The sequence below is a fragment of the Pygocentrus nattereri genome, chromosome 17, assembly GCF_015220715.1.
Source record: "Pygocentrus nattereri isolate fPygNat1 chromosome 17, fPygNat1.pri, whole genome shotgun sequence".
Taxonomy (NCBI): Eukaryota; Metazoa; Chordata; class Actinopteri; order Characiformes; family Serrasalmidae; genus Pygocentrus; species Pygocentrus nattereri.
In genome coordinates, this window is record NC_051227.1 from 15582175 (window position 1) to 15603444 (window position 21270).

General features: G+C 39.0%; 1 protein-coding gene across 1 annotated transcript in view; it reads right to left on the minus strand.

Moving 5' to 3' along the window:
* The window catches only part of niban1b (niban apoptosis regulator 1b), a 62237-nt gene that overhangs the window by 10306 nt on the left and 30661 nt on the right, over positions 1 to 21270 (minus strand). Inside the window, exons 2-7 of the mRNA XM_017725693.2 lie at positions 20613 to 20743; positions 15536 to 15664; positions 15317 to 15431; positions 13457 to 13621; positions 5055 to 5170; positions 2103 to 2207 (exon numbers count right to left, since the gene is read on the minus strand). Of these exons, the coding sequence (XP_017581182.2) occupies positions 2103 to 2207; positions 5055 to 5170; positions 13457 to 13621; positions 15317 to 15431; positions 15536 to 15664; positions 20613 to 20743 (761 nt within the window). The remainder of the gene's footprint in view (positions 1 to 2102; positions 2208 to 5054; positions 5171 to 13456; positions 13622 to 15316; positions 15432 to 15535; positions 15665 to 20612; positions 20744 to 21270) is intronic.

Genomic DNA, 21270 nt, shown 5'->3' on the forward strand with positions numbered 1-21270 from the left:
CTCCTGTGTGTTAATTATGTGATTTCTCAATAGTGGTGTTGTGTTTATTTGTTTCCTTTTTAGATGAAACGAACACGCAACAGACTCAACAGGGTGAAGGTTAGGATTAGGTTTTGGTTCAAAGTGAAGGTAAGGGTTAGGATGAGGATTATAATTAGGGCCAGAGTGAGGGTTAGGATTACGGCCAGGATTAGGACCAGGGTAAGGATTATGTTTTCAGTAGTCAGGATTAAGATAAGGGCCAGGATGAAGATTAGGATTAGATTTTGGGTTGAGGTTAAGGTGAGGTTTAGGATTATGGCCAGGATGAGGGTTAGGACTAAGTTTTGCATTGAGGTTAAGGTTAAGGTTAGCTATAGGGTCAGGGTGAGGGTTAGGATTAGGTTTTGGTTAGGGTTAGCATTAGGAACAGGGTGAGGATTATGTTTTGGGTTGAGGTTGGACAGAAATGATTTATACATGTTTTTCTCTTTAAGGACTTTACACACAGAGCGAAACCTATCTGTGCAATTTCTGCAAACATCAAAAATAAATTCCAAACCATAAAGAACGTATACTATCTGCAGATATCCCAAATATGATTTTTTTTTTCAGATGGCAATAATGTCATTTTTGCAAATTTTCCACTGCTTTCTCTGGTGTTGGCATGGCAACAACCAAGCTGAAGGCTTAACTTTGTTCCAGCAACTAGAACTTTTTGACAAACATGGACAGGATCAGGATTGCCTTCCGCTCAGTCAGGTGTGGTGCTGCATCTCCAAAAACAGCTCAAGCCCTGAGTTATGGACATCTGAGCTGTATGCAAAACACTCATGAAGTTTCAATTCCTGAGTGAAGCAATAAAGCTCAACACTCTTCTTTCACTCTTTCAAAATGTAAAGTAGCATATACTCTCAGAAAAAAAGGGATGAAACTGTCTCTGGGGTTGGACCCTCAAGGGTCCATCTCAGTACCTTTAATCAGGGAACATAACTGAACCATAATCCACTGAAATGATGGGATCTAAGCTGTACTGACTCCACACACCCCGCCTTGCCTCCAGGCTTTTATTTTACTGTTCTGTTTTCGGGTTATGAAAAGGTACAAATACGAACTTTTCACTTGGAAAAATGTATTTAATGTTCACAATCAGACCTTAAAACCACTGTAGAACCTTTGAGGGAACATTTACATTGTTTTTACCTTGAAGAACGAAAAATGTACCTGAATAGAAACTTCATTTCTAACAGTGTATCCAATTTAGCCGTTTGTCTCTTTTGTGAGGAGCAAACATGTCTCTTGAAGACATTCCTCCTTTAAATCACCAAGCTACCCTGTTTATATACTGTTGTTACTGCACTGCACTTCATAATATATTACTTTTCCATTTCATTTCTGACTATTCTCTTTATTTAAGTTGCTCATGGTCAGATGATGTGTTTTATTGACTGATGATTTAATAAGTTAATTTAACATTTTAGGGGAAAAAGATATATAAACATATAATTTGTAATGTGCAAATATTTTAGTACATTTGATATTTATATTACTTTTATACACCTCTGTGTTTACTTGTACACTGAACTCTGCTGTATTGCTACTAGAGTGTACATAAGCATAACTCTGCATGCTTCATACTGCACGAAGAAAACTTAGAACCTTTTACGCAACTGTGATATTGCATAGAATTTACCACAACACATGTGTATAATGACAATAAACAACAATTGACCTGCATGGATCATCCAGACAGATTCAGGCCAATTACACAGAGCCTGTAAACAATAACAACCAGTACACTAACTGTATAAACTGCACAGAAACATGTAAGACAGAGAAGAAAAAAGTAAGAAAAAAGTAATCGTCCTCAGTTTTTTAAGTAGCATCACAGTTTTGCTGGTGGAGTTTGTTCTAACTGATTCACAAACCTCAAAAAAAATAAATAAATATTGTGAAATGTAACGTGCGTCGGAAATATGCCTTCAAGTTTCGCAATATTCCTTTTTTTGCTGTGTTGCCCATCGCTGTGTGATTGAGACATTGCCCGTTGCACTTAATGTTGCAACAAACTTCTGGGAAAGTCACTTCCGTGTATAAATAGCTGCTGAGATGATGTCACTGACCGTGAACCACACTCTCTTCCTCTCCGCCTTCTTCCCTTTCAGTTTGGGCAGCAGCTCCGTCTGCAGTGACGGCAGGAGCTCCTCCATCACCAGGTTAGCCAGGACCTACACCCACACACACACACACACACACTTGTTTTTATAACTTGACAGGACACAGGGTCATATGTCCCACATATACTGTATACGTAAATACCTATATAAGATTCAGAAGGCCAGAGAGGTTAATTTAAGTTAATTATCTTGTTATCTCAGGATAACAAAAGTTGATATACTGAGATAACGAGATAATTATGTTGTCCCAAGGCAACAAAGTTGTTTTCTTGAAATGACGAGTTACCTTGTTATCTTGAGATAACAAAGTTGTTATCTTGAAATAATGAGGCACACATTATAATCATGATATATATTTATCTATATGTAATCATAATTTTTTAAACCTAACACTGATCTTAAGGAACCAGACAGAAATTATTTTTCAGTTTAAAAATATAAACTTCTGTGTGAAGCCCGTACTGACCAGCGAGGGGAAGCTTTGACTCATACTGTCATTCTGCCGTCACAAACGGGGTTTTAGTGAGACACACTGAGTCACAGAAACCAAATCTGTCAGACGACGGAGAGTCACTGAGAGGCAGGAATGCCTCAGACATGAATCGCTCCACAGCACCACTGTCCTGTTTTAGTCACTCAACACATTGGAATCGCCATTTAAAAGTCTCAGACCACTATTTTCAGTGGCAACAAGCAGACACATACTTTATGGTCTGGATCATTTAGACACACTTCAGTGCATTTAACTAGTTTGGTACCCTGTATCAAAATTACATTTTGATAAATTTGTACTTTACAAGTATTTTTAAATGGTAATGCCTTCAAGTCTACTCCAGTACATCTCTCTGATTCATTTCACTCTCTTTTCCACCTCTCAATCTGGAGCTTTAACATCTTATTTTAGACCAAAAGTATCTTAAAAGGGAGGAACAGATGAACAGTCTTTCGTTCAGTGAGCAGTTCCACTGAGGCCTTTAGCTAAATGTAAAGTTTACAAGTGTAAAGTCACAGAAGGCGAAGTTGCATAACCTGTTTATTTAGTGTAGCTGTACTGATAATATCATTAATATCACTATCATATTTACGTGCTTCATCAAGACCTTTCAAAGCTGTACGAGGTGCACAAGGTGACTCCAGGGTCATCCACAGGATGCGCAGTAGCTACACAGGAAACACCTCTGTTTTCCTCTGATTAAAGGACCCTCGTTTAGCCCCCTTATCGCCTCCTCTCATCTCACTGGAAAACACATTAGCGCCGCTGTGCGAGGCTCTCTACAGAACAGAGCGTCCACTCAGACCACTTGCCCCCTGAAGGAGCGTCACGCACACTTGTCACTACCGAAACACTTTTTCTGCGTAATGAAGTCATTTTTTGTGTTTTAATGAAAATGTGATGATTTTCTGTGTGAACAGCTGTTTACAGCTGTGATTGCTGGTCATGGCTTTTCATTCTCAGATTACCGGCTGCGCTTTTCAGTTCTGCTCAAAATTAGCTGAAATTGTCACGACCAAAACAGTCACTACTGATCTGATTCAGTCTGTCTGTCTGTCTGTCTGTCTTTGTCTGTGTTTCTCTCTGTCTATCTCTCTGCCCATCTTTGTCTGTCTGTCTGTCTATCCATCTGTCTCTCTGTCTACCTAGGTCTGTCTCCATCTCTCTTTCTTTTCCTGTCTCTCTGTCTGTCTGTATTTATTTATCTGTCTCAGTCTTTTTCTGTCTGTCCATCTATCTCTCTGTCTACCTAGGTCTGTCTCCAACTCTCCTTCTGTTTCTGCCTCTCTGTCTGTCTGTTTATCTGTCTTTCTTTGTCTGTGTGTCAACCTGTCTGTCTGCCTGTCTTTCTCGGTCTGTCAGTCTCTGTCTCTCTGTCTGTGTCTATTTCTGTCTGTCTATCTGTCTCTCTGTCTGTGTTTATCTGTCTGTCTACGTATCTGTCTTTCTCTGTCTGTCTATCCATTTTTCTGTCTTTCTCTGTGTTTCTGTCTCTGTCTGTCTGTCCCTGCCTACCTGTCTTTCTCGGTCTGTCTGTCTCTGCCTACCTGTCTATCTCTGTCTGTCTTTCTCTATCTGCCTGTATGTGCCAGCCTATTTGTCTGTCTGTCTGTCTGTCTGTCTGTCTGTCTGTCTGAGAGGCAGTGCACTTTATATTTCCCTTGTGGTCACATCAGTTAGACCACAATGTGACACACCCATCTGACAGCAGCCAAACGGACACACACACACACACACACACACACACACACACACACACACACACACACACCATCACTCCATTAAACTTAAATTTCATTTTCATTTTTTCTCCACTCTCCTGTGAGTTTGTCTTACTTCATTTCTGCTTTTTTAACCTCTCTTTATCTGCTAAGTTGCAGTCAGTCTTGCAGTTTGTGTTGTTTAGTGTCCATTTTGGTGCAGCTAGTGAGCTCGTTAACTTGCTAACCATAAACAGTTAAAAAACTGAACATAATTACACCAAATCATTACAGACTACGGGGTCTGCAGTGCTGCACACCTGTAAGAAATACAAAGTAGATGGCTGGTGGGGTTGGTGGCAGTGGGCTGACCTGTGAGCAGCTATGGTTAGCCAACGAGCTAACACTGCAGTTAGCAAGCTGGCAAACTCACCTACCGCAAACAGTAAAACCACTCAAATAAATATAATAATACAGTCTCTTGACTGACTGCGTCTCTACATTTCATGTGTTTATTTACAGGCAGTGAGGAAGAAAAATGTCAAAGGTTTGTGCTTAGATGCTGCTTAAATTAGCAGTCTGGAGGTTCAGCTCATTTAGACTCATTGTTCCATGATATGGGCACTGTAAGTTTGTAGTCACTCAACCTTGGGATGGTGTAACAGTGGACCATGCTGAGTTGGGAGCAGAAGAGATTCAACACACCTGAGAGTCTGAGCCCACCAGCATCTCCCAAGACTCATAGTGGCCTTTTTCCTGTCTGTAGAAATGAATGGCTTTGAGGAAGGCCTGGACTTCACATGTGTTCATCTTCAGAAAGTCTGGGGAGAGAGAAAGAGCAGGGAGAGAGAGAGAGAGAGAGAGAGAGAGAGAGAGAGAGAGAGAGAGAGAGAGAGAGAATGAAACAGAGAAATGAACAGAATAATATATGAGAGCTCAAAGTTTAGCTCATCATGGTGTGGTGCAACTCAAGAGGGATGCTTGCGTAATGCCCCTGAGAGAACTGTGTGATTTTTGCTGCAGCTTCCTTTTTGTGGCCGTTTCGATACCAAAACCATCAGAGGGGAAGGATGAAGAGAGACAGAATGAGGAAAAAATTAGAAAAATGTCTTGGAATAAGAAAACAGGCTTAGGGGACTGCCCTTGGATAACATGAGGACTGACATCAGAACTGACCATGTGCCAGTTCTCCATGTGCATGAGCTTGAGATTGGGGAAAAGATTGGGTAAGGCACATGTGTGGAGTTACAACATTTATGTGCCTTTAAAGAAGCAGTGGGTTGAAAAATCAGCTTGTACAGTTTCCACGCTCACCCCAAATGTCAAGACGTGTTTGGAGCCAGTCTCATGGGGCCAGACATGATCTCATAATGAAAATGTGTGGGGACTGTCATGAGAAATTTTGGGCTTAATGTGGGCAAGAATGTTGACTTATTAGTGAGAAATTATTTCTGAACCAAACCTACACATTGTGAGGGAGGAGCTCAAAGTAGGGGGCGATGATGACTTCATCAAGATAGTGCAACATACACTATATTGTTAAAGTATTTGCTCGTCTGGCTTCACACACATGAACTTGAGTGACATCCCATTCTTAATCCATAGGATTTAATATGATGTCGGCTCACCCTTTGCAGCTATAACAGCTTCAACTCTTCTGGGAAGGCTTTCCTCAAGGGTTAGAACAATGTTTATGGGAATTTCTGTCCATTCTTCCAGAAGCACATTTGTGAGTTCAGACACTGATGTTGGATGAGAAGGCCTGGCTCGCAGTCTCCGCTCTAATTCATCCCAAAGGTGCTCTATCGGGTTGAGGTCAGGACTCTGTGCAGGCCAGTCAAGTTCTTCCACACCAAACTCACTCATCCATGTCTTTATGGACCTGCTTTGTGCACAGGTGGCATCCGATCACGGTACCACACTGGAGTTCACTGAGCTCCTGAGAGCGACCCATTCTTTCACTAATGTCTGTAGAAGCAGTCTGCAGGCCTAGGGGCTTGGCTTTATACACCTGAGACCATGGAAGTGATTGGAACACCTGAATTCAATGATTTGGGTGGGTGAGTGAATACTTTTGGCAATATAGTGTATATGGTTGGTATAGTGAAGTGGGTAACAGATCTGCTTTCTACGATGTAAACTGGAGTTCAATCCCTGCCTAGGCAAGCACCCTACACTATACCAATAAGAGTCCTTGGAGAAGACTCCTAACACCACTGCCTACCTGTGTAAAATGATCAAATTGTAAGTCACTCTGGATAAGAGCATCTGCCAAATGCCGTAATTGTAAGTTAGCATAGTGAATATTACAAACTCTAATTAAGCATGTCGATGTTGCAGAGAGCACTACATGCAGTAAACATAAGCATTACCTCTGGCAGAGAACAGTTCAGCTAAACCAGGCTCTACTTTAGCTTTAGATGATACCAGATATGTGAGTTACTGTCAGTCAGTCAGTCAGTCAGTCAGTCAGTCAGTCAGTCAGTCAGTCAGTCACTCAGTCACTCACTCAGTCACTCACTCACTCACTCACCATCTAAGTCACTTGTTTTGTTTGGGTTGTAAAATATCTTCCTGTGCTTTTTTAATCAATGTTGGAATTGCAGTTTAAATCAGATAATTCTGTAAATTAAGCACCAGGTCTTTTTTGGCCAAGAAGACCAGCACATCCTTTTTTAAAGTTAAATACTCAAGGATTTCAGCTGCTCATCAGTTCAGGGTCTCCTTTATCATATTTTCATTTCATAATGCGGCAAATGTAATCAGTGGTGACAGGTCTGGACTCCAGGCAGGCCAGTTTAGCACCCAGACTCTTTTTTTAGAGGGTTAACTTGTATTTGTGGATGCAGTGATGAACTGTGTTCACAGACAGTGGTCTTCAGATGTGTTCCTGTGCCCATGCAGTGATTTCCACTACAAAATCATGTCCATTTTTAATGCAGCGCTGCCTGAGGGCCCAAAGATCACTGGTTTTTGATACTGGCTTTTGGCCTCGTCCCTTACATACAGAGATTTCTCCAGATTCTCTGAGACTTATAATGATATTATGAACCGTAGACGATGAAAAGCAGAAGTTCTTTGCTATTTTATGTTGAGAACCGTTCTTCTTGAATTGTTGCTCTATTTGGTGGTGCAGTCTTTCACAGGGTGTTGAAGCCCTCCTCATCTTTACTTCTGAAAGACTCCGCCTCTCTGAGATGTTCTTTATACCCAGTCATGTTACTGACCTGTTGCCAATCAGGTATTTTTTAGCATTACACAACTTTACCAGCCTTTTGTTGCCCCGTCCCAACTTTTTTGGAACATGCTGTTGGCATCAAATTCAAAATAGGTAAATACTTTTCCACATCTGATGTGTTGTCTTTGTACTATTTTCAATGAAATTTAGGGATTAAATGATTTACACATCATTGCATTTTGTTTTTATTTACATTTTTCACAGTGTCCCAGCTTTTTTGGAAATGGGGTTGTATTTCTCCACTTACTACGAATGAACTGTACTTTTAAGTATAATAATGTAGGCCAGAGTTTCAATTGCTTTTTGTGCAAAAAAAATGCTTAAGTGAATCGATTTCACATCTGACAGAATTACATCGAATGTTTTTCCTCACATTGATTTTGAACAATGAACACTAGTTGATGATAGTGTTTGGTTAGCTAGTTAGGACAACTGTAAATAATGTGGGATGTGATTTTATGGATTTGATTCGCAGTTGATTTTACGCATTGAGTGCACTTCTGACAAAACAAAATAAAAATTCATTTGAAGAAGTAATTTAGCTAAACATATGTTTTAGCTAGCTAGCTTGTTTTGCTTGTGTTTTATATTGTATGGCCGTTCACAGCGTGGACCAGAGAAGTTTGGCGAGATTAAAGGCGGTGTATTCTTGTTTGTGGTGAATTTCACCAGCAAGAAAAGTTGAAGAAGCTACAAGAATATAATTATAATGGAAGCTTGTGCATTAGCATGGTGCTAACTGCAGTCCTAAGTCATCACATACTTACATCAAACCATGTGGAGTTGTTTTGCAGTCTTTAATAGGCTGATTATCTAGTCTGACACATAAAAACTGTTCTCACTACACATGGACAAAAGTACATTAGCATAGCTAAACTTGTAGCAGCCTAATTTTGGACTCGTGTCCATGTTTAGAGATAACTGTATGCCATGAAACCGCAGACGCAAGTCTATTTGAAATTACTTTACAACTCAAAGCATTACTATGATTTGGGCTTGAGGCTAGCACCATGCTAGTTAGATTACATAGGATTCCATTGCTCGTTTGCTACATTAGCCAGTAACACTTTCTATGAATGTCACATTTGTAAGCATCTATAAACACATTTATAACATGTTATAATGCATTCATAAGGCATTATAAACATGGTTATAAATATGAATATAAATTAGTTACACTGAATTCCACTTTATAGCCATGTTTATTATACATTATGAATTGTTAATATAATGCATTATAAGTAGTGTTAATAACATGTTTTACTTTCAGTGCCAAAGAAGTCAGTCCCAGTTTGGAGAGTGTAAAGACAAATACAGAGTTTATTTACACCCTGAGATTTTCAATAATTTATTTGAGCATAAAGTCACTGTGGAGTGAAAGCCTTGAGAGGGAGAGGTGAGAGAGTCGAGTGCTGTCATTGTAATTTGTTCCCTCACTGGTTCTAACGTCAAACGCTAGGAACCATCACTCTGTAACACTACACTACAGTACAGTAATGCTAATTTCTGCTAGCGTTCTATTGGATATGCAGTGTTAAGTTAGTGCCAGGCTAATGGTGGTGCACATTAACAGTGGTGCACATTGACTTTCCCACATTGGGTAAAACACTGATGGCAGCACTAGTTTAAACTCTGACATTTGAAGCCTGTAATGAGCTTCATTGTGGATGTTTTAGTGTTTTAGTAAATCCTTCAGCAAATACTTCAACTTGAAGCCTCACTCTTAACACTGGAGGAGGCTTTAGTACAGAGTGCTTCACTTAGAGCGGACAAATGCAGCTTATGAGCTCTTATAATGTGTTATGAACAGTACTTATAATGCATTACTTTAACAATTCATAATGCATAATAAGCATGGCTATAACGTGTAATGCATTTTTATCAATATTTATAACCATGTTTATGATTCCTTATGATTGCATTATAACATTATGAATGTGTTTATAGATGCTTACAAATGCACATTCATAGATATAAACCCATTAGCCTTGTAGCTCCAGTGTGAACCTACTGAAATAAGGTTTAGACACCAAAGACAGTCGACTATATCTGGGGGAAGGGGGGAAAAGGCTGCTGACCTATTGCATTGAACAGCTCTTTAAGCAGCAGTGAGACTTTGCCATGTTTTGCAAGCATGGCACACACAAAGAAAGGTGTGAAAACAGTATGTTTCAGTTGTGTATGACAGAGGGCTGGTTTTGATGCTGCAGAAGTGAGCTAACCACTAAAAGACGAGGCCTTTCCCCTCACAGGAAGAGCAGCTTCACTAAGCTGGATATTATTAGAGCGTTACCAAGACCACCAAAGAGAAACAGCCTTACACTGACGAGCGATATGAGCATGCCCAGTAAAATCACCCTCTGATTTATCTCACCAGCAGCGTCGGGGTATTTCCTCAAAAACATCATCAAATACTAATTACTAATCACTTCTCTCCAACTGTAATGGGATTACTGTACTTATTATGTCCTGCAAAAAGAAACCTCTTTACTCATTACTTTACTTCTACACACTTAGATGGTTCTTCAGAGAATATAGAACCAAGAATACTCAAAGAACACTTTGCATGGTTAAAAGGTTCTTGGCATGATGAAAGGGTTCTTCAGAATGATGGAGAATGTGCTGAAGATGGTTCTGTACAGAACTTTTTATAAAAAGGGTTCAGGCTTGATAGTGTAGCAATTGCAGAACCCTTTTTGGTGCTAAATAGAACCCTTTTTAAAAAGGTTCTGTATAGAACCATCTACAGCAATCTGCATCTTTCACGCTGAAAATAACCCTTTACCCATGCAAAGAGTTCTTTGGCTCTACATAGAAACACTTTCTTTCCGAAGGAACCTTTGAAGAACCATCTTATCTAAGAGTGTCTGGTCAGTTTAGGTGGTTCTTTTCTTCAGCAGGGAGATCCATCAGATTGATTTTATCCATCAGATTGATTTTACTCAATCCACCAGATTGATTTTACCCAATACATCAAATTGATTTTACCCAAAAGATTGATTTTACCCATCAGACTGATTTTACCCAATCCATCAGATTGATTTGACCCATCAGATTGATTTTATCCATCAGACTGATTTTACCCATCAGACTGATTTTACCCAATCCATCAGATTGATTTGACCCATCAGATTGATTTGACCCATCAGACTGATTTTACCCAATCCATCAGATTGATTTTACCCATCAGATTGATTTTATCCATCAGACTGATTTTACCCAATCCATCAGACTGATTTTACCCATTAGATTGATTTTACCCATCAGACTGATTTTACCCAATCCATCAGATTGATTTGACCCATCAGATTGATTTTATCCATCAGACTGATTTTACCCATCAGATTGATTTTACCCAATCCATCAGACTGATTTTACCCATTAGATTGATTTTACCCATCAGACTGATTTTACCCAATCCATCAGATTGATTTGACCCATCAGATTGATTTTACCCAATCCATCAGATCGATTTTACCCATCAGATTGATTTTACCCAATCCATCAGATTGATTTTACCCATCAGATTGATTTTACCCAATCCATCAGATTGATTTTACCCAATACATCAGATTGATTTTACCCAATGCATCAGATTGATTTTACCCATCAGATTGATTTTACCTATCAGACTGATTTTACCCAATCCATCAGATTGATTTTACCCATCAGATTGATTTTACCCATCAGACTGATTTTACCCAATCCATCAGACTGATTTTACTCAATCCATCAGATTGATTTTACTCAATCCATCAGATTGATTTTACCCAATCCATCAGATTGATTTTACCCAATCCATCAGATTGATTTTACCCAATCCATCAGACTGATTTTACCCAATCCATTATATTGATTTTACCCAATCCATCAGATTGATTTTACCCAAAAGATTAATTTTACCCAATCCATCAGACTGATTTTACCCAATCCATCAGATTGATTTTACCCATCAGATTGATTTTACCCGTCAGACCGATTTTACCCATCAGATTGATTTTACCCATCAAACTGATTAGTTGACCTGACCGAAGCTAACTGTTCTGTGCTGCTCACGCTCATAACCGTGTCACAGGCAGCATATGTGCCTGTAATTAACACTTGTAAGGCTTTACACATCCATGCAACTAGTTGCGTGTTGTGAGTTGCCTGCAATACAATTTCCTTTTAATTTCACACTTTACACAAAGCAACTCGGAAACAAAGTCAAAGTTGCACACAACATATTCAGCTACTCCAAATTAGCAGCTTGTATTTTCTTGGAACATCATATCATCCTCAACATGTAATTTACACATTTACAGTCTTTATTTTAATCACCTTTGCATATTTTTTCCTGCTTTAATTGCTGTTCTTTTTCTATAACTACATGCCTTTCATTTATCTACTTATCTATGGTTCTGTAATGTAGATTTGAGATTTTTATCCATTATGTTCCCTGCTGAAAAAAAAACAACATGCTAGTCTTAGCTGTTCTAAGCTGGTTTATGTCAGGCTAGTGGACTGATGCTGGTCACCCAGCACGGGCATAAATTGTGGAACAAGAAGATATTTAACCAGCTTTTAGTGTTAGCTGGCTATTTAACACGGCTGGTTGCATAAAAAATAGCTTTGTTGTCATGGCTCAGGAAACTAACTGGGGGAGGGGCTTCTCAACCACTCAGTAAATCATCATCTGCTTTATTTTCTTGTCCATTTAATTAACGATCAGAAAGTGTGTCGTTCAACGTGATCACGTTACATGTTGAATTTGAAGTTGAGATGTTTGCAGCTGTTGCTGATGAGTTTCAAATGAGTTGCAGGATGCTTTACATGACGCAACTCAAGAACAATTCAGTTGCGTGGACTTCATTACAAAAGTGTTCACGTCACTGTAATGTGTTACTTTCCATCACTTACACAGAGTGATTTGGGAGGATTTAAGGAGTGGAAAGAGAGCAGGGCAGTTCAGAGAGAGTGACAGCATGTCTCCAGTGGGTGTGTAGCTGGATGAGTGTGAGCCATGCAGATGTTTTCATTACTGGTTTTATTACTTTTTAAAAATGTCTCCTCCTACACAATAGCTGAGAAACACTGTGTTCTCAGCCACATAAAGCTTTTGCTGTTACGACCCCGTCTACTTTAGGCTGTAACAAGAGTGGCACATTTTAGTTTTGTACATTTTCAGAGCAGAAATGGTCCTGAATCTGTGAAGTGCTTTCTAAAAACAAAAGCTCACCATGTTTCATTGTTTAAAAAGAAAAAAGTTTTAGTTTTATTTGACCTAGAAAATACTAATTAGATATAAGCACTTTAATATCTATATCTATTGACTTCTATCTATATGTCTGTCTGTCTGTCTGCCTATCTGTCTATCTATCTATGCTTTTTGAATTAGGCGTGGCCAATCAGAACAGAGATAATTTACATATATCATGTATATCAAATAAACAGATAAACAAAATGAAGCGCAAAAAAGGGTGTTGTAATTTTTATTTTTGTAAATTTTATTTTAGATTTGTGATTTATGTTTTTTTTTGTTTTGTTTTGTTTTTGCTTTGTGTGTTGCAGAGAAAATGGGACTCCTAACAACCACCTGGGAGACCTGGTAGACACTAAAACTGCTACCATCAGATAAGCAGCACTTAAAGCTTTTATCTTTGAGAAAGAGGAGAAAATCAATGACGACCCCAGAGTCCAGACCTCAACACCACTGAATGTGTCTGATTACTTCAGAAAATGATCAACCAGCTTCTAAGACTGAACTTTGGAGGTGTGTCTGCAGATTATTTGAAAAACTAAGTGAGTCTCCTGAAACGAATCCACACACTTTTGCACAGCACACACAAATATATACATGTATACACACACATGTATCAGTTTTTCTCACCGTGGTTCTGGTGGCGGATGCAGTCAGACAGTGTGGAGATGAACTGAATCTGTTTCTCCTGTTGCTGGAAGCTGAAGTATGAGTCTCTCTTGAAGGGCAGTCTGAGGTAAACAGGGAATGGCCCTGGCAGTGTTACTACCGATGGTGACCCCTCCTCTTTAGAGCCTATCAAGTACACAAATATACAAAACTCAGAGAGAAGGTACACGGTGGAAGAAAACCTCAGGCTACGTTCACGTTACAATTACAATTAATTCAGAGCGGTTTGGTGTGAAACGCTCTGTTCTAGAAAAAGTCAGAACGGTCCACAGTGGTGGTGATAGGAACCAGACGTCCACCTCTAAAAGCTCCTCACAGAGAGTTATCAGATGAAATGGTTATGAATTCACTGCCTGATGTCTGAGACGCTGTTTTACAAAAAGGTATGCAAAATAGTCACCAAAGAAAACACTTTTTACTTTTTCACCAACATCAACGTTCCATATAAAAGCTCAGAAGACTCATGTAGGTTCACTGGCGGTTCTGGATAGTAAATAAAATGTCTGGGTTGTAGTCATGGTGACCCATGGTTTCTATCACCACCACTGTCAAGAAATCTGAATCTCTACAATCAACCATTTCACACCAAACCACTGTGAAAGACTCTGTTTACATCTCAGCGACTCAATTATGCAGAAATTTTAAGCACTTTTGTTTACCACCACTGCCAATACAGTGAGATCATTTTAATTATTAAAATAAAAAATGTCTAGAAATAAGTTATGATCAGTGCACAACCATCTCAAAATGGGAAATATTAGACATATAAACTAGAATAAAGATCATTTCACTCAACAAGCTACTATTGTTTGCAGTGTTTGTGTCACTATAACGTGAGTGTGATCCATATCTGCCTTGAGTGTGAACGCACCTCTTGATGAATGCAAACGCAGTGAGATGTTTGATATTAGAATGAGCTCAGATTTTTGTGTTTACAGTGCTGTGAAGAAATCAGACAACACTGAAGGACACTGATTCAACTTATGCATGGTATAAGACGGGGATCGGCAAGCCAAATCTTAGAAGAGCCATTTTGTCCTTTCAACAAAAATCAAACCACCTTGGGAGCCACAACATTTGTCCATGTCCATTTTACCATGTTGGATATAAATCTGCCTCAGTATGTGCTAAAGTACCATTAGAGGCTAAAAATATATTATGGACAAAACCGCAGACTTTGCTCTGCTTTAAGCTTCAGCTCAGCTATAGCCGATTTTCACACATCCCCGGCAGGAAACTTTCCCACAAAAGTGGAACTGTTTCTTGTAAAGTTTCTCTCAACGTTTGACATTTTATGAGGCCGAAGTTGCTTTTTGTTCACCAGCTTCTTGTCTGAATATTCCCGTTCCACCTTGGTCCCTGATGCGCCAGAATGTAACTGTGGCACCATTTAAGGTGGAATAGGAAAATTCTAACAAAAAGCTTTTGAGCGTTCGACAGTTTCTCGTTGCAGATTAAACATATCAGGAAACCAACTGGAGTGACTATAAATGCAAATAAATGCAAATTTGTCTCCAAATGACTGCTATTTGTCTTAGATCTTTCTCTTTGCCTTTCCATTAGCTACTAGCTGGGCAAGATTGTTGTCTGTGTTGCTATGTAGTCTGCGCTGATCTTCAGGGTTAAAGGGTGAATCAGCAGTTCTACATTAACTCCAGCGTTTAAGACCATTTACTATTAAACTGTGCTGAACGATCAGCAGACCTTTATTTTACTGTAAAGGAGGATTATTTAGGGCAGTAAAAGCCGCATGTTGCAGACCCCTGGTGTAAGAAACCAGCTGGGTTCTGAAAGGGCTCTAGACACCAGTATGGAACTCACTGTTGAGGTCAGGGAAGGCCTTGTCCACTAGGGCAGAATATTTCTCCTCTGAGGTCAGCACAGTGCCACCTGTTAGCAGGAGCGTGTGGCGTGCTGGAGTTCCTTTGGTGAAAGTCTAGAAGAGGTTACAAACAATTACAACCATGAATGAACGTAATGCTTGAAACTGAGGTCTGAGGTCTTTAGTTTAGGATTGTTTGGGTGTGGACGCTGGCGTACCTCCTGGCTGTCGTGGAGCTCCAGGCTGTAATCTGCTCGGACCACTACAAACCTCTCCTTCCACTTCTTGCTGTCGTCAAAGTGTTGAAGGCTGTCCTTGTACACCACGACTGAGGCCTGAGGAGGCTCCTTCACACACAGACAGACAGACAGACAGACAGACATGAGTAAAATGTGAGTTTTAGCTGTCCAACAGTGGAGTAAGGTGATTGTGTGAGCTGTAAAGAGAGAGAACTAGTTTAATTTGAATGTTTTTAGATATTGAAATTGAAACACTGAAGCACAGTTATTTCTTCATTTGCATACAGTTCGCTGCCATCTGGGCTCGCATTTCCTAACTGCTCCAGAGATCCATCAGCTCCACAAACAACTCCTCTGTTCTTCCCTCTCTCTTTTGTTTTTGGATGGACGCAACACACAAAAACAAAGTTATACCTGAGAGTTAAGCTCTTTATGAACCCTTTTTTCATAATCCTGGCCTCAGTGACGGCCCTCTTGTTCATAATTGTAAATATTTTGGCCTTAATCATTTGAAGCCATAGTCTGTCCTTCTCAAAAGCTTAGCAACTGAAACTCTGCTAATTTCACAACACTGACGTTGGCCAAGGTTGGGTAGCATGTCGTGCTTTGAGTATCCTGTGATGGTCTCAATAAAAATGAATAAAAACCGACCAGTTGAAATGATTTATTGATTATGAAACTGACCCATCACATTGTGCTCAGTGAAACCCGTGTACTGTTTTTCTTTTAGCCAACTTGTGAGGCATCTCAGAGTAAAACATCTTGGAGTAAGAGGTTTTTAATTCTGTTTGGCTGAGCCACATGTGAAATATATCGCAGAAACTTTTGTTTTGTTTGGTGTTCATCATGACTGTTGTACTAAGTAGCACCACAAGAACCATAGAATTACTCATTTCATTGTTTCACGTAAACCGTCCAAGATGTACTGAATATTACTGTAAAATATCCACGGTTTAAGTGATGAAAACACTAATATTCATTGTTGACTTTGTCCCGATTGATCAGTTTTTCAAAACTACGCAACATCAGTCTGGGATTTTAAGGTGTTAATAAGCAATGAGCATAGGATTTTGATGACTGTTTGTTCTATCAGAGGTGAACCATGTCTGTTAGAGTTGGGCCCATAAATGTCAAAACTCAGTCCAAAATGAGGAAAAACACATTTAAAATAATGCTAATTTCTGCTAGCACCTCTATTTGCCTCTATTAGTATGGTAGCACTAAGCTAATTATTGACATTAACATTTTCTGTTCACCATCGATTCAATACAGGTGTTTGAAGCTTCTAAAAGACATTCCAAGTGTTTTATTTGGAGCTTGTAACAGATTGTAAATGACAAAACGGTCCCACTAAGTGTCTCTAATAACTGTGTAGTTACACATGAATACCATATGCAACAACACAGTAACTACTGCTGACGTAGTCAGTGTTACAGATGGATTACATAGTACAGCCTATGTAATCAAACGTGTATCAACTTCAGTTTTGGCTCATGTAACTACACAAGTGTTTCTTCTAAAGAGGAATTTTCCTATAGAGCAGTGTTAGTTACACTTTATAACAGGTGAACTGTTCCTGTGTAGCTGTTATGTAGGTACTATGTAATAAAGGAGTAGTAATATAGACATTGCTTTGGTGGTGATGCAGCACATTTAATTAGTGTCATAACAGTTCCAGGCTAATATAAGTGGGCGTCTGCTGTTCTGTCACATTACAGACTGATTTAAAGCTGAAACTGGTTACAGTGTCACAGCACTACCAACATAAATGCTGGCTAAATGTGAGGAACGCTTTCAAATACAGTGTAACTAATGCCTTAATGTACATTATTAGATATTTCCTTTTACTACTGGAATAAAAACACTGTTCTAGTCTGATTACAAATATAATTACATTTGTGTTATTACCATTGTGTTATTACATGAGAAAGAACAGGCTGTTACATCTATTAAGATACACTTGTGTAAATACATGAGGCAAAACTGAAGTTGATCCAGATGTGTAATTACATGTGTACTTCTGTAATCCATCTGTAACAGTGATTAAATCATTGTTAGTTACATTGTTATTGCATATGTTGTTCACATGTAAGTACACAGTTATTACACTTAGTATAATGTGGGACCGTCAAAGCAAGCTATAATTTCTCGGCTAGCAGCCCTATGGGATTTAGGTAGCTAGTTAGCGATAAGCTAACAGGGATTCACATGAACATTTCTAATTTTTCCGTTCTAGATCAAACTCGGGCATTCGAAGCTTGTAATAGACACTCACATATATTTGAGCTCGTAGGTATCAGTGATACAGTGACTCTTTGGGTAAAGAGTCCTGGCATAGAGCTGCCGCCACTGTTTAATAATCCTAACAACTAACCAAAACCTGCTAAAAAAGATGGTGAGTAAAGACAGTGGTTTTACATAGAACCATAAACACTCAAAGAACTATCTGTATGCTTAATTGGTTCTTTGCATGGTGAATTGGTGTCTACAGATTGATTGAGAATGTGCTGTGTATGGCTGTATTGTTAAAAGCATGACATCAAAACCATAGACGAACCCTATTCAATACCATATAGAACCAATTTTTAAAAGGTTCTAATTAGAACCTTAAAAAGCACATTCTCCATCAATCTGTAGAATCATTTCACCATGCAAAGAACCAATTAAGCACGCAAATGGTTCTTTGAGTGTTCATGGTTCTATAGAATCGCTGTCTTTACAAAAGAACCCTTGAAGAACCATTTTTTTGGAGTGTGGTTTCTTGAATGCATTGTATATTCAAATGTAGTCCATCTGAATATGTTAAGATTGCTGGACACGTGGTTTACACTACTACACGCTGTTACTACAAGCACAAAACGCAGTCAAAGCATCTCACTAACCTTGATTAACCAACTCAGATCACACATACACACACCGACATCATACGGGCCTGAAGCACTGATCCTGGATAAGAAGGGCTGCAGTGCTCATATACTATAGTCCACCAGGACCGTAACACTGACCAGTACAGTTTTCACCTTGTTTCAGTAGAACTGCCAATTATCAACGCTTTCATTAGCTGAACTTAGTGTGTCAGAACAGGAAAACACTAAACTATTAAGTGCTCTGGTCCTGATTCACAATTCCAGGGTGAGGAAAATATGTTTGGTGTAAAATGTATGAAAAGGCAACTTTATTGCATTCTTCCATTGAATCAACAAGGCCTAATTTCATAGAAGTGATGAGTCTGGCTGAGCGAAACTCTAATGAAGCCAGACTTTCTTGCATATTTCAAATGGCCAAGTTAACGGACAATGAGCCTACACTGCCCATATGATTAACCCCTTAAATGGCCTGGTTCTTCCAGCAGGCCCAAAGTGTTATTACACACTTCTATAACCTAAAAATAGCTCAGCCAGTTCACACAGAGGTCCCTATATTTACTGAATAATAAGCCTTAGTGTTTAATAAGCCTGGAATTTTAAGAAGTTTTAACTACTTGATTGATTCTTTGCTAGCATTAGTAAGTCCTAGTGTGGACTATAAAGACTATGATAGATATGGATCATCTCAAGGGCCATCATCACCCCAGGCAGTGCAGAGAAATTCTAATATCTAAACTGAAAGCTAAAGGTTTCATAAAGGTGTTAGATATCATGGATAAAATCTGACAAAAATGGGACAAATATTTTCTGGTCTTTGGCTCCAATAACAAAAATTCTTCATTTAAAAAAAAATGATAGCAAGGGGGACAAATTGGTTGGTGGACATCAACCTTCTTCACGGTTGCTTCTGTAGACACTAACCTTCTTTAACTACTGACCCCCATCCTTCTTTAAGACTGTTTCTATGGACACCAACTTTCTTTACAGCTGTTACTTTTAGACCCCAACCTTCTTTACATTCGTTTCTATGACCGTCAACCTTCTTTAAGGCTGTGTCTACTGACAGCAACCTTCACCAACCATCTTTACAGCTGGTTCTATAAAGGTCAACCTTCTTTTAGGCTGTTTCAATGGACAGCATCCTTCACCAGCCCTCCTTACAGCTGTTCCTATGAAGGTCTGCTGTCTTTGCAGCTGTTTATATAGACATCAACTTCTCTATGGCTGTTTCAATGGACACCAACCTTACGAACCTTCTTAAAATCTGATTCAAGTGACACCAACCTTCTTTACAGCTGTTTCTATGGATACCCTTCTTCTTTAAGGCTGTTTCTATGGACTCTAACTTTCTTTACAGCAGTTACTATGGACCTTAACCTAGTTTGTTTCTGTGAACATCAATATTCTTTAAGGCTGCTTCTGGGAACAGCATCCTTCACCAACCTTCTTTACAGACATTTCTATAAAGGTCATCCTGCTTTACAGGTGAGAGTGTGGATATCAACTTTTTTATGGCTGTTTCTGTGGAAACCAACTTTCTTTACAGCTATGACTACGGACCCTAACCTAGTTTACAGCTGTTTCTATGAATGTCAACCTTGTTTAAGGCTGTTTCTATGAACAGCAACTTCCACCAACCTCCTTTACAGCCATTTATATGAAGGTCAGCCTTCTTTATGGCTGTTTCTATGGACAGCAACCTTGACCAGCCTTCTCAAAATCTATTCCTATAGAAACCAGCTTTCTCTACAGCTGTAACTATGAACCCCAAACGTCTTTTCAGTCACTTCTATGAACATCAGCCTTCTTTATGGCTGTTTTGATGGACACCAACCTTCTGCAGAAATGAGTACCCTACTTCTGAACTTGAGTCAATGTAGGAACACAATCGATCTGTTTTTTAGATAATACTTTTACCAATAAGGTGGTTGAAAATAGAATCACTATGTTAAGCATTACAAGTCATATCATTCATATTTAAACTTGTATATTGTCTCCTCTGATGACGTCTCTGTTATCAGTCATCGTCCTGAATCCAGTCTAACTGAATTACTTTATGCTGTATCCTGTATGATTAATAAAACTTATACCACTACATTAAAGAAGCTCAATGCAAATACATCAAGGCAACTGTTGGTTAACTATTTGAGTAAACTCAGCTGGTTGAGCTTATTTACAGTGTAAATTACCTTCTGTTTGAGGAGCTGTGTTTGGCCAGTGCGATGCTGTTCCACTTCATCCTGCAGCTGGGAGAAAAAGGCCACGCAGTACTGCCTCTTATAGTGAGGGCTGAAGTTTTTCAGCTCAGCTTCTGTCCGCCCTGCACACACATACACATACATAACAGAGTTACTAAAACTCCTCTGCATACGGAAGCAAAAAAACACTAATGATATAATCAGCTAGATTACCAGAGATCTAGTCAAGTATATTTTGCAAGTTGTGGACTGAAGAGCATCATAATAACGTATTAGCCATGTACATTTTGTTCCATATACATAAGGAACTTGTCCTGTTGAGTTCTCACAGCAAGACAAAAATCCAACAAAAATGCACATGGTAAATAAAAAATAAGCAAAGTAAAAATAGATACACAAATTTGAAACAGAAAAATGTGCTATAGCACCCAAGTGCAGATGGAATAGACAGCAGGGTCCATATTCTACACTTTTCTTTACGTTATTTTTTTAAGTGATGTCCACTGCATGATGTTTGTGCAGTTTTATGTACCAAAAATAATCATTAATTTTTTCACATGACCATGTTATTTATCTCTCTTTCCTTAAGAGCCTTTTTTCATCACTGTTCCTTTAAGATTGATATACACTATATTGCCAACGTATTCAC